The following is a 13,746-nucleotide window of genomic DNA, read 5'->3' as shown; positions in this document are numbered from 1 at the left end:
TGTTTTATTTACATATTTTCATCTATGTCATCCAGTCCTCATGTCCCAATTCCCCTTGCCCCAGTTTCTTTCTCTCTCTCTCTCTCTCTTTTTTCTAGGACCACTTAATCACTGAGCTGCACCTCCTAGCTACTTTTATTAATTAATTTATTTTTGGGTACCAGGAATTGAACTCAGGGGCACTTGACCACTGAGCCACATCCCCAGCCCTATTTTATATTTTATTTAGAGACGGTCTCACTGAGTTGCTTAGCACCTTACTTTTGCTGAGGCTGGTTTTGAATTCTTGGTCCTCCTGTCTCAGCCTCCCAAGCCGTTGAGATTACAGGTGTTTGCCACCATGCCTGCACTACTTTTGTTTTTTATTTTGATATAGAATCTCACTAATTTGGTTAGGTTCTTGCTAAATTGTTGAGGTTGGTCTCCAACCTGTGATCTTCCTTAGCCTCCTGAGTTACTGGGATTACAATACGTTTTCTCTTAGTTCGCCACTGATGCAAAGTTGGTAGTAGTGATGGTCTGATAGGAACATTTGAAGAATTGTGTGGGATTATTGATGAAACTGACTTTAACATTGTTTGAGGCAGAATGATTTTGATTGTAGAATGTTGAAATTTTAGCTTTAAATTTACTGTGCTATCTAAATAGGAATATAGCTACTTGAAAAAACTGTATATGAAAACAGTTATTTCCGTTTCTTTTGTATTTTGACTTACTTCAAAAAGTACTTTTAACAGTCATTCTCTAGAGCTTAGAATTGTAGATAAATTCGAGCATATGAGTAAACTCCCATTTTCCATTTTTATTATTTATAATAAAACAATATTATATTTATTTTCATGGCCTAATATGGCTAATACTTGAATAATACTGTGACTTATTGTTTTAATTATTGAAAATCTTAAATTTATAGTAAGGAAATAAAACAGGTGATATGCCTCTCCTTGCTTTTAAAACAAAAATTAAATTTTCAAATAACTGAGGTGAATAATTTTCTTTGAGCTCTAGATGGCAGGATTGTACCACAATTTCAAAACTGTGTTCTAATTTAGTACAGTTTGTGGGTACCATTGTGTCTTTTTAAAAGTAAGTTAATAATTAAGAATTGTTTAATAACTGTACCTCTTTGATTTAATCTTCTTAAATATAAAACCATATTTGGACTGATAATCAGTTTGTATACTGTTTTTATCTGTTAAGCTGTGAAAAATACTGTTAAGTACTTAGAGTCCTATAAATTTTAGAACATCACTGCTGCTAATTATTAAGGTCTTATTTTCTGAGTTTTAGGGGGAAAAGACAGTAAAAAAAGGATAGGTGAAAACTTTCATGAGAAATACGAACACATCTTTTTATATAATTAAATCATTACAAGCACCCCAAATAAAGTAAACTGATTTTACTGTGCTATTAAAACATGTTTTTAAGCTTCTACAAATTAGTATATGCCTTATTCTATTTTGTGCTGCTGAAAGCAGAATACATACTATAGACTGAATAAATTATAATGAACAGAAATGTATGTGGCTCATGGTTCTTAATGCTGGGAAGTTTAAGATCAAGGGACCACATATAGTATGGTCTTCTTACTACGTAACATGGTAGAAGGTAACACATGGGTGAGAAAGAGTGAGGGACAGAAAGATAGAAGGGGATTGAACTCATCCTTTTATCTGAAAGTCACTCCCATAGTGTGTAATCCACTCAATTCCTGCTTGATCAGTATGAAAGGTCTTAACACTATTGCACTGAGGATTAAGTTTCCACCATATAAATTTTGCAGAACACAAACCATAGCAGTATAAGGCAGGTGATGATAATTACTTGTAATTCTACCAAACAACAAATAGGTAATAATAACATTTCAATGGATTCTTTTAGAATTAGAGTTTTTCAGTATTTTATTATTTTTAAAGTAGTGAGATATGATTTTCTTTTTCTTTTTCTTTTTTTTTTGGTACTTGGATTGAACCCAAGGGCACTCAACCACTGAGCCACATCCCCAGTCCTACTTTGTTCTTTATTTAGAGACAGAGTCTCACTTAGTTGCTTATTAGCACCTTTTTGTAGCTGAGGCTGGCTTTAAACTTGTATGTTCCTGCCTCAGCATCCTGAGCCAGTGGGACTACGGGTGTGTGCCACTGTGCCTGGCAAGATTGGATTTTCATGTTTTTATTTTCATAATAATACTAAGGTTGTATTTGCATTTCTTACTATTGGCCTTCATTCTGGTGTAAAAGCAATAGCTGGTAAAACTGCTGGTACCCTGGCTTGAAACAAGGCAGTGGCATCAAACTTTATTAGTAAGCATTGTATTCTTCATCCTGATCATGTTCTTTTTTTTTTTACATTTTTTTAGTTATTGATGGACCTTTATTTTATTCATTTATTTATATGCGATGCTGAGAATTGAGCCCAGTGCCTCACGTCACACATGTGAGGTAAGTGTTCTCCCAGTGAGCCACAGTCCCAGCCCCATGATGTTGTTCTTGATGAGGTTTTAAAATTCATTCTTTTAGGGGATGGGGTTGTGGCTCAATGTTCGCCTAGCATGTGTGAGGCACTGGGTTTGATCCTTAGCACCACATAAAAATAAAGATACTGTGTTCACCTAAAACTAAAACTAAAAAAAAAAAAAAAAAAAAAAAAAAAATTAAAAATTAAAAAAATTAATTCTGTTAAACCTTGACCATTTAGTAAATCTCTTTTAGTATTTTATGTAATAAAACTGAAATGTATATTGCAGTTCTGGATATCAAAATACGGTACACCTTAATAGCACTGTGCTACTTGAATTGTCAGTTAAATCAGCTACATTTTCACAGAAAACCATTTTTTATTTGAATAACTTATTTAGACTTGGGTATTTGGCAGACATTTTTTTTTTTCAAAAAGAAGGAAAGAAGTCTGTTCCTTTAAGGAAAGCAAGTGACGATATTTGTTGCCAGTGATAAAATATGAGCTTTCATGAGAAAATTAAATTTTTTGAGAAATTTTTCTTGCTTCTATGACCTTAGCAGTTTTGTAATTCTTAGACTCTTTGATGAGTTTTTTATGAGTTTAACAAATAAAATGCAAATATAATAATAAATATAATTTGTTGATACTGTATAATGCAACTTGTTAACATTTGGAAAATATACATAACAGTGATTGATATTTTTCCAGATGACTAGAACATGGATTTAAAAACAATCCACATAAAGTACAAAATAAACCACTGAAGTTTAAAGTAGTAATAAAATAAATTTATAGTTGAGGCTTCCATATACAGATCAACGACTGACCATATGGTTTTGTTTTAGTATGATACCAAAGAATATCCACAGTTATCTGAAAAACAGTTATATCCCTCTCTTTTCTAACTGTGTGAAGCTACATTTTCTCAATATTCTTTGATCAAGCCAGATAGCACAGCAAAGATTGTTGAAGCAGATATTAGAATATAGCTATCTTCTATTAAGCCAGATATTAAAGACACTTGGAAAAATTTAAAACAGTGTCCTTCTTGTTGCTACTGTTTTGTACACTTTGGAAAATAATTTTTTAATAAAATTGTCATTTAAGTTTACATGTAATCATGTTTTTCTTATTTTTAAAATGGGTTATATATTAAAAATTAGTTGGGCTGTGGTTGTGGCTCAGTAGTAGAGTGCTCGCCTAGCACGTGCCAGGCACTGGGTTCCATCTCAGCACCACATATAAATAAATAAGTAAGTAAGTAAGTAAATAAATAAATAAATGGTGTTGTGCCCAACTACCACTAAAATATGTGTGTGTGTGTGTGTGTATATAAATTTGTCAGTTTCAGTTTTTCAATATGATAAATTTTATAACTCATACAAACTAGGGTCTTTAGGGTCCTTAGTAATTTCTAGGAGTGCAAAGGAGTTCTGAGACCTGTTTTGCTATTATAAAGAATTACAAAACTGCATATTTTTGTACCTAATACGATGGTAGTAGTTATGTTTAAAAGGCACATCTCATTTTTTATATATTTTTATTTGTGTAGTATTTATTTAATATATACAAACCAAGCAAGTGCTAGGCACTATCTGGAGATGTATTTGTCCTAGATATCAGAGGTTATATTTTTTGGCAGAAGACAAAAAGTTAAATAAATAGAGCAGTAATTAAGACATGCTCATGATAGGGTAGACATCCAGTAAGGGCAGCTAACTTAATCAAGAGGACAGCGGAGAGAATGATACTTAAAGTTTAAAAACTACTGAGTAGGGCTGGGGTTGTGGCTCAGTGTTAGAGCGCTTGCCTAGCATGTATGGAGTACTTGGTTCGATTCTCAGCACTGCATATAAATAAAGAAAATAAAGATCCACCAGCAAATAAATAAATAAATAAATAAACTAGTGAGTATTTGAAGTGATAAGGTTGGAAAAGTGGTCTAAGACAAGGAAACAAATGCTTAATTTTCTGTAGTAGAGAAATTGGAGGTTCATGAGGGCAGGCACCGTGACTTTGCTGATCTTGTCATTGCTTTTGAGTATTAATCAAGGTTTTTGACTTATAGTAGAGTGTTAAATATTCCTTAAACTTCTGAGTGATTGATAAGCAGAAAGAAAAGCTTATGGGAACTGTTAGAATCAGGGAGGGAAAAGAAACAAGAAAGAATAGTGTCTCAAAGGCCAAGGAAGAATATTTCATAAAGGAAGCGCAGTACTCAACTAGTTGTGTCTAATGTCGCTAAGATTATTCATACAAAAATTTATTTTAAGTTTATTAGTAAATACTTCCCAACTTTTCTGATTTTTTTTCAGTGTTCACATTGACGTCTAACAGTATCTGAGAACTTTCAACATCTAATATAATCCATAACAATCTGAAATTAATATTAGAGTTTATTTTACTTACAGGAGGATATTATTGATTTCTGTCAAAATTAGGGTACCACTTTTGACAGCAAATGTTATATTTTTATTTTAGCTTGTTTGCTGGTTATGCATTTCATTAGATACAGAATATGAATAAAGTTGTAGATAAAAATTGCTATTTAAGTAAATGAAAAAATGAAATGAATAATGCTGCGTTTATAATAATTGGTCTCTGGATGAATTTTCTAGTAGCAGTTGGTTGATACTTTTTTGCTTAATTGTCTCATTGTGTTTTCTATTACTGTAATGTAATGCCTGCGACTGGGTACTCTATAAAGAAAAGAAGTTAAGAACTAGGCATATTATAGCAAAGTGGTAGAGGATTAGTGAGCATGTGCAAGGTTTCAGCACAGGGCAGGGGTGTGGGTGTGAAATGAAGAAAAAAAAATGGAAGATTCTTTTAGGCCACAGTTTTAGAGTTTGAAAGTCCAAGGATGAGCAGCCTCATCTGTTCAGCCTTTGGTGAAGCCCCTTTAGCTAGATCACAGTATGGCAGAGAAATGGAAAAGGAATTGACTTCATGCAGAAGGGGACAAGTGAATGCCTATCCTTGCTGAGTAACAACCCATTATGAAGAATTATTAAAGAAAAGCTTTAATCCCTTCCAAGAGCAATGCCCCAGTGACCTGATTACCTTCTGTTAGGCCTCACCTTTTAGAGGTTTCATCACCTCATTATCACCACACCAAGGAACAAGTAAGTCTCCAGCACATGAATCACTGGTGAGGCAAACCACGTCTAAACCATAGCAATGATAATTGTATCTTAATATGGTAAAGTAGGGAAGAACTGATAGGAGGAAAATTTAATCATAATTGCTTATTAAGTAAATTTACTGCCTTCGTATATTTAATTTTAAGTGGACTTAATCAGAATCCATTTATATTTTAGAATTTTTCCAAGAATATTTTTGCAATTCTTCAGTCTGTCAAAGCCAGGGAGGAAGGGCGTGCGCCTGAACAGCGACCAGCTCCAAATGCAGCACCTGTGGTAAGAATGTTTTGCACCTTATATAGTAGTTTTAATGAAAGTGCCATTTTTATAACAAAAATTTCAGTGTTGTAGTTTTGAAGACATCTTAAAGTTTTAAATTAAGATTGTAAAGCTGCTTTGGTGTACCTTAATGATGTGAAGACTCTTTTCAGCATGAAAAGTTACTTCAGCAGGAACTCTGGTGTCATTAAGACTGAGGAAATATACCTTGCCATATCTGGTATGAATGGGTTAAGTAGGAGAAACCCTCTGAGTAATTATTTTAGGTAAACTGTATCTGGCCTACTTATTGTTATGTGGGACAATTGAGCATTGTTTAAAATATAAATCTCTATTACTCTTGAGTTGGGACTTATTTTGACATCTTTTCTATCTATGATAGGTTGGTGACTGTATTTTCCCTAATCATCTGCCATGTGGCCCTTTCATTATAGACTGAGTTTTGGATAAAGTATTTTCAAATTAAATTATGCAGTTTTGGATTGGTAATTCTTGGTAGTGATATTAAGTTTTTACTCATAGATAGTGTCTCAAAAATGATTAATGGTGATCAAGTGGTCTCCTCACTACTTTTTGTCTTACTGGCTATTTTTTTTTTAGTAGTTAACGGACCTTTTATTTATTTATTTATATGTGGTGCTGAGAATCGAACTTAGTGCCTCACCCATGCTAGGGAGGCACTCTAATACTGAGCTAAAACCCCAGCCTTACTGGTTATTTTAAGACAAATAGCTTAGAATATAAATATTTCTATTTTGTTTTTAATTATGACTATTAACCAGTATTTTAAAATATTAACTTGTAACTCATAATTTATCTTTCTACAGGATCCTACATTGCGTACTAAACAGCCTATCCCAGCTGCCTACAACAGATATGACCAAGAAAGATTCAAAGGAAAAGAAGGCAAGTTGCTCCCTTTATTGTTGTGCTGACCTTGAGAGTTAGTATATTAAGGAGTCTCATGTTTAAGAGTAAGTGTTTGCAAAGTAACTTTACAGGCCAAATTTGGTTGTAGTTTTTTTTTTAAAAGTCAATGTACTTTTATTTTTATTTATTTACATGTGGTGTTGAGATGGAACCCAGTGCCTCACACATGCTAGGCAGGCGCTCTACCACTGAGCCACCACCCGAGCCCTTACTGTTTTTTGTAAAAGTATTTTGTTTTTTTTAGAATACAGCCACATTTAATTCATGTTTAATTTGTGACTGCTTTAACTCTGCAACAGCACAGTTGAGTTGTTACAGACCTTATGTAGCCTGCAAAGCTTTTGGCCCTTTACAGAAAATTGGTAAACTCCTTGTTAGTAGTTTGGATTCTGGATCCAGATATGCTCGTGTCTGTTAATTTCTGTTGAAATTTTAATGTTACTTCAAGTGCATCCCATCTTAGTTTCCACTTGTCTGTAATTACAACACTAATAGTAATAGTACCTAGCTCTTATTAGAGTTATGTTGGACATTAACCAGTTAATAAGGTCTTTAGAATAGGGTCTGGTATGTAAAAAACTATTTATTTTAGAATAGAGATTCTAGACATCAAATCATGTTTTCCATATTCTATTTAAAAAAAAATTTTGGGGGGTGAGATGGGGTACCGGGGATTGAACTCAGAGGCACTCGACCACTGAGCCACATCCCAGTCCATTTTTGTATTTTATTTAGACCCAAGATCTCACTGAGTTGCTTAGCGCCTTGGGTTTGTTGAGACTGGCTTTGAACTTGCCATCCTTCTGCCTCAGTCTCCCAAGCAACTGGGATTACAAGTGTGTGCCACTGTGCCTGGCTAAATTTTAAATACATACATTTAGAACTTCAGAAGCATAGACGTGGAGCAATAGTGTGACCTCTATTTTGTGGTGGCCCAAGGATATTCGGGCTAATATAATAGTGAGCCATTTCTATATTGGCAAGATGTTAGTGATAAAAAATAAAAAGGGCTGGTTATGTAGCTCAGTACTAAAACAAAACAATACCAAAACAAAACAATACAATACCAGACAGTACCAAAACAAAACAATAATAATAGAAAAATAAAAACATAAAAAATGCTGTGAGGTGAGACTAACATCAGTTCCTCTTGAGATCTTTATTCATCTTGATTTGATTTATGAAACTTTGAGGTAGAAGCACTGGAACTTTCACTTTACTATTTTCTGCATAATCTGAAATCTCCCTTAAGTTCCTTTAAAGGATGGTGATGTCTCAATGCAGTGAATTTTGTGTGCTGACTTCATACACTGAATAAATGCATACCATGAGTACATGTCATAGAAAGATAGTATTTCATTGTTTTATTCATTGCAGTGTTTTTCTTATGGAATGGATTAATATAAAGCAGCCTTCAGACAAAATCTGACACTTTATAGGCCAAACCAGCTGCTCTGTTTGTACACATAATATCATTTCTCTTTTTTTCTTCCCCACTACAACTGCAGAATTCAGTAATTGTAACAGAGACTTTATGGCCTGCAGTATGTAAAATATTTATTATAGTCCCCTTCACAAAAAGGTATATTGGGATGATATCCATAAACTCTTATCATTATTTACAAGATTGTTTCCTACAAAATATATTATTCGTCACTTTGGTGCACAACTGTTTTTTTGACTTGGGGATTTCTCAATATTAGATGCTTTCAAGGGTATTATCATTTGAGTATTAGCAAATAATTTGGGGGTTATAAAGTATTTTATTCAGTCTTATTTTTGAACATAATCGCAGAGTCTTAATGAACTTCTGTGCACTATACTTGTTAGTGTGTATTGATTATATTTTTGAGACCAGTGTCTTAACGTTTTTATGTTTACAAGATTATAATGAACCTTTATATATAGTAAATTGAAGACTTTGTTGTACTGTTGAACTTTGAGATATAATGGAAATTCTTACTTTAGTTTTTTTTAATCTATCATATAATATCTAAAGTCTTAACAATAAACTGCTTTTCTTTGTAGAAACGGAAGGCTTTAAAATTGACACTATGGGTACCTACCACGGCATGACACTTAAGTCTGTAACGGTAAGTCATTTTCATTATAGATAATATTTTATGTGAGATCCAGGTATTTTATGTAAGTAGCAGATGTTGAGGAAAATTTTGGTCCTCATTTAATATTTTGTACTTGAAACATTTATCTAATAACCAATTGTGCTGGTGGATCTTGTGGTTTATTATTTGATTGATGGGTGTTTTGTTTCTTTTTCCCAAACTGGTTTTGAGTATGTGTAAATGAAAACTGTTTGGACTAACTTGCAACTGGAATGATGCGGTGTAGAAATTATTATTTCTAAATGTTCTGACCAAGTAAAATTTAAGACTTTTAATTTTTATTTAAACCATGATGTAACTTGGTCCTGTAGAGCCTGAATCCTTTACTTTATTTTGCAGACTAATTATTTTGCATACTCATGGCTCCAGAGTCTGGAGCTTTGTGCCTTTTATACTTTAAAATACCTGTGTGCCTATATTAGAAACAAATACCAAAGTTACTTTCGTCTTTTCTTGTGTCATCAGATCTTTACAGGCTCCATGTAGCATGGAATCATAATATATTTGCTATGAATTAAGATACATTTTTATATTCAAAATTGGCCATGCTTTAACTTAGTTATTTCTAGAAGCAGGCAATATTGAGAATCTCATTAGAAAGTTAAAATTTTTATTTCTTTTTTAAAACTTCAAGGTGGGACTGGGTATGAGATATTTTGTTATAAATATTTGTTTTTAGATTATCAGACTTGTTTTTATATTACTGAAATTGTTTCTATACTCATTAGCACTTACATCACACCTTGTTTTAGAGGCTGGGCATGTAGCTTTAAGACAAATGGGGCTTCTTTAAAGACATTAGTCAGAGAGGCCTTTCTGAGGAGATGACAGCCAAAAAGAGACCTGGCAGAAGAACATTTCCTATAAGGCAAGGCAGTGGTCAGGACTGAGGCCCTATGGAGCAACAGCCAACAAGGCCAGTGTGTACAGTTAAGTGAAGGAAGGGGAAAGTGATAAGAAATTAGATACATCCATCTTTTGAGATTTGCCTGGTTTCTCCTGATTTTAAAATATAATTCATGGCTTGTAAAATTTAATTTAAATTCTTAAGTTATGTAGTTACTGATGTTTTCTTGGGGATAGAACTTGCTTACTGATTCAACCTTAAGTGATGATATTATACCTTTGAGGAACTGAATGAAGTTGCGTTCGTGGGTAGGCATCAAAGTTATTTTTGTTATTGTCATTGTTTTACTTCTTCCTTTCCCATTGCTCTGAAATGCCTTGGAGTGAGTTTGATTATTTGAGCTTCTATGCAAAGATAGTTTTTATAGTGGTGCTTTTGTACAGAGCAGTATTTTCTAAAATCTAAGAATATAAGTCTTTTATTTGGAGGGGGGGTACCAGGAATTGAAATCAGGGGCACTTGGTCACTGAGCCACATCCCCAGCCCTAATTTGTACTTTTTATTTAGAGACGAGGTGTCACTGAGTTGCTTAGCTCCTTGCTGTTGCTGAAGCTAGTTTTGAATTTGCAATCCTCCTGTCTCAACTTCTCGAGCAACTGGGATTACAGACATGTGCCACCGTGCCTGCCTAAGAATATATTGTTTTAAAAAGTTTTTAACCCCCTGCCCAAGAATATATTCTTAACTGAATGGTGTGAGAATGATAGTTTTTCGCTTCCTTATCAGAGACTTTGTTCTAAATATTCTTAAAAGAGGTGAATTTAAGGAAATTTATGCTATATGATTTTTAAAAGAGTCAGAAAAAGGTGTTTTTTTAGGAATTCAGTAGCAAGACGAAAAATGATCAAATTGCTAGTAATTTTATTATTTCATCACCCATTTTGAATTTCTGTGCTGTTTTTATCCTGATTTGTATAGCAGTTATTGAAAGAATACAAGCAAGTTTGAACTTGAAAGCTTTGAAGATAATTGCTATTACTTTTTTAAAAATTATTATTTAGTTGTACCCCAAGCTTAGGCTTCTAATATAATTTTCCTCCTTTTTTTTTTCTGTTTTGAAATTATTACTCTATTTGTGAGTTTGCAAGTTTGCCTACTTTCTTCCTAATTCTCTGGTTAAGAAAGTTTGTCTCTTGTAATATCCAGCCACACATACAAAGTTGTAAAATGTGATAAAAGGCTTTGTTTCTCACATTGTGACTTCCTTTCTAAGATATTAATTCGTTTTTGCTACCATTATTTTTCAGTTTTGTTGTGCTTAGTTAATAGAAATAAGAATGAGTCCAGGATTAATCTACATATCTTTTAAGTTAAACATCAGTGTTCTAGTAGATGAAAGACTAAATCAACAAGTTGGCAATTTTAATACAAATGTGTTTTTTTTCCCTGAAGTTGTTAGAGAGTTTATGTGTTTTGGTAATCCTATTTCATAAGAATCATAACTTATTGAAATTTGTTAAGGACGTAACAAGGCCCAGGCAGGGTTTTGTTAATATACAAACAATACTTTATTGAAATTGAAGCCGAGCCATCTTTAAGATTATAAATTTGTATATTGAATATATATGGTTCACTTTTTTTCTTTTGAGAAGGAAGACAGGGGTTGTCTCACCTGTGTTGCCCAGACTGGTCTTGAACTGTTAGGTTCATGATTCTCCTGGGTAGGTGGGACTACAGGTGTGTGCTACTATGCCCAGCTTCTAATTGACTTTTTTTGACAGGACATAAAATGTGTTTTATAGTAAAGGTTTCAGAGGCACAAGTCATGAAATTGTTGAGTTGTTAGAAAGCTTTTCTGAGCTGGGAGCATTCCCCCCAAAAGTGTTACTTGGATTTTGTAATGTTTAAGAAAATAGTAGCCTAGCCAAATTTTGTAGTACAGTGTGTCTGTCTGTCTGTCTGTCTGTCTGTCTCTCTCTCTCTCTCTCTCTCTCTCTTTCTCTTTCTTTTGTATCTGGGATTGAATCCAGGGTTTCTTAACAGTTGAGCCACATAGCAGCCCTTTTATTTTTTGAGACAGAGTCTCACTAAGTTGCTCAGGACCTTGCTAAGTTGCTGAGGCTAGTCTTGAACTTGGGACCCTCCTGCCTCATTGTTTTTAATGTCTGAATATCTAAGTTGGAATATAAATGTATGCTTCTTTTAAAAACAAAAGCAAACTTCTTTCCAAAGTTAATATTTGCTACCAGAGTTTGCCCTTTTCCTTCCACTTTTTGGGGAACATTTTTGAAAAGAGTTTTACAAGGAATCAGGTTAAATAAAACTATCCTAGAATTATGGGTTGAAAATAGAAAGCTTTCTTAGGAGAAAATACATATTAGTTTTCATGGATTCCTTTTGTGGAAAAGCCATCTTAGACTAAGAAAATGTTAGTTGACATTGCTTTTTATTATTAAAATAAATAGGTGAAGATACTATTTTTCTTACTTGATAGTAGCAAGGAGCCTAATTCTAGTTCTGTTGGAGTTGACTCTTGTTTACAGAAATTTGGCAATTGCATTAAGAATCACTTCATTTTAACCTCCATAGTTTGTTCAGGTACAAAGGTTACAAATTCTAACCCTTATTTGTTCTTCCTTTCTTGTTCAGTTTCATTAACTCTTTTTTAAACTATTTAATTTTTTTGTTGTAGTTGGACACAATACCTATTTTTTATTAATTTTTTTTTTATGTGGTGTTCAGGATGGAACCCAGAGCCTCACATGTGCTAGGTGAGCGCTTTACCGCTGAGCCACAACCTAAGCCTAACTTTTTTTTTTTTAAATTCTAATTTGTTATATATGACAGCAGAATGCATTTCAATTCATATTTCACATATGAAGCACAATTTTTGATGTCTCTGGTTGTACACTCATTGACTCTTAATCACCTTATTATCTTCATTTTTGAGAAAGCATTTTGTACCCTGAAATCTTAAAGACTGAAAGACATATTAGCTCTTATTATGTAGATCAGATTTAGTAGTTCTTACCATAAGTGTTTTATGGGAAACCATTCTCTTGATAGTAAATTTAGATTTCTAGTATCTGTTAGAGGTGTATTAGTGTCACCATCACCTTAACATTTTAGGGGGGATTTAGAGAATCTTAATCTCTCAACCAGGTTGTCTTCTTTTTTTGAGGGGTGGGGGTTGGGGTACTAGGGATTGAACCCAGGAGCACTCAACCACTGAGTCACATCCCCAGCCCTATTTTGTATTTTATTTAAAGACAGTGTGTCACTGAGTTGCTTAGTGCCTCGTCTTTGCTGAGGCTGGCTTTGAACCCACAAACCTCCTGCCTCAGCCTCCCGAGCTGCTGTGATTATAGGCGTGTGCCACTACTCCTGACCAGGTTATGTTTTTAAAGCAGGAATACATACATTAGTAACCTCTGCACTCTATCACTGTTAGGTAAAGCTTCTTTCCTTCTCATTTGGTTGTTTATTAATTTATTGTTCATTTCTTCTTGGGGTATCATAGAAGTAATGTATAGTAGCACAAATGTTTTGAAATTTTCTAGAACCCAGGCCAACTGAGATGGAGATAATTGCTTAAGGTATTCTTCCTTGGGGCTCTCTTTCCCTTTCTCACTTCTTCTTTTCCTGTGTTTCTTTAGCAAATATTGTTTGAACACTTGCTCTTTGCCATGTGATATCCTGGTGTCTATCAGAGGTGAACAAAACCATATGTGTTCTCATGGGCTTGATTTTATGGTCTAGTGTGGCAGAGACATTAGTGACTTGAATGTGATGTGAATATATCGAGTGTGTAGAGGTGGACATTATGCCAGGAGACCCTAAAATTAGGGAATTTATTACAGGAGTCAACAAATACTTCATTGAGGAGATAATACTTGGAGACAAGAGCTGATGTGTCTTAAAATAGGAGTTAACTTGTCAGGAAAGCATATTTTAGGAACAGGAA

General features: G+C 33.8%; 1 protein-coding gene across 2 annotated transcripts in view; it reads left to right on the top strand.

The window, feature by feature from the left end:
* The window catches only part of Cdc73 (cell division cycle 73), a 118,617-nt gene that overhangs the window by 23,717 nt on the left and 81,154 nt on the right, over positions 1–13,746 (top strand). For both annotated transcript variants that reach the window (XM_027948822.2, XM_071600205.1), the window contains exons 8-10: positions 5,781–5,879; positions 6,710–6,788; positions 8,841–8,905. In XM_027948822.2, coding sequence (XP_027804623.1) covers positions 5,781–5,879; positions 6,710–6,788; positions 8,841–8,905 — 243 coding nt within the window. The remainder of the gene's footprint in view (positions 1–5,780; positions 5,880–6,709; positions 6,789–8,840; positions 8,906–13,746) is intronic.

This window comes from Marmota flaviventris, chromosome 12 (genome assembly GCF_047511675.1).
Source record: "Marmota flaviventris isolate mMarFla1 chromosome 12, mMarFla1.hap1, whole genome shotgun sequence".
Lineage (NCBI taxonomy): Eukaryota > Metazoa > Chordata > Mammalia > Rodentia > Sciuridae > Marmota > Marmota flaviventris.
The sequence above is the reverse complement of the archived record's forward strand: the minus strand, read 5'-3'. Positions and strand labels throughout refer to the sequence as shown.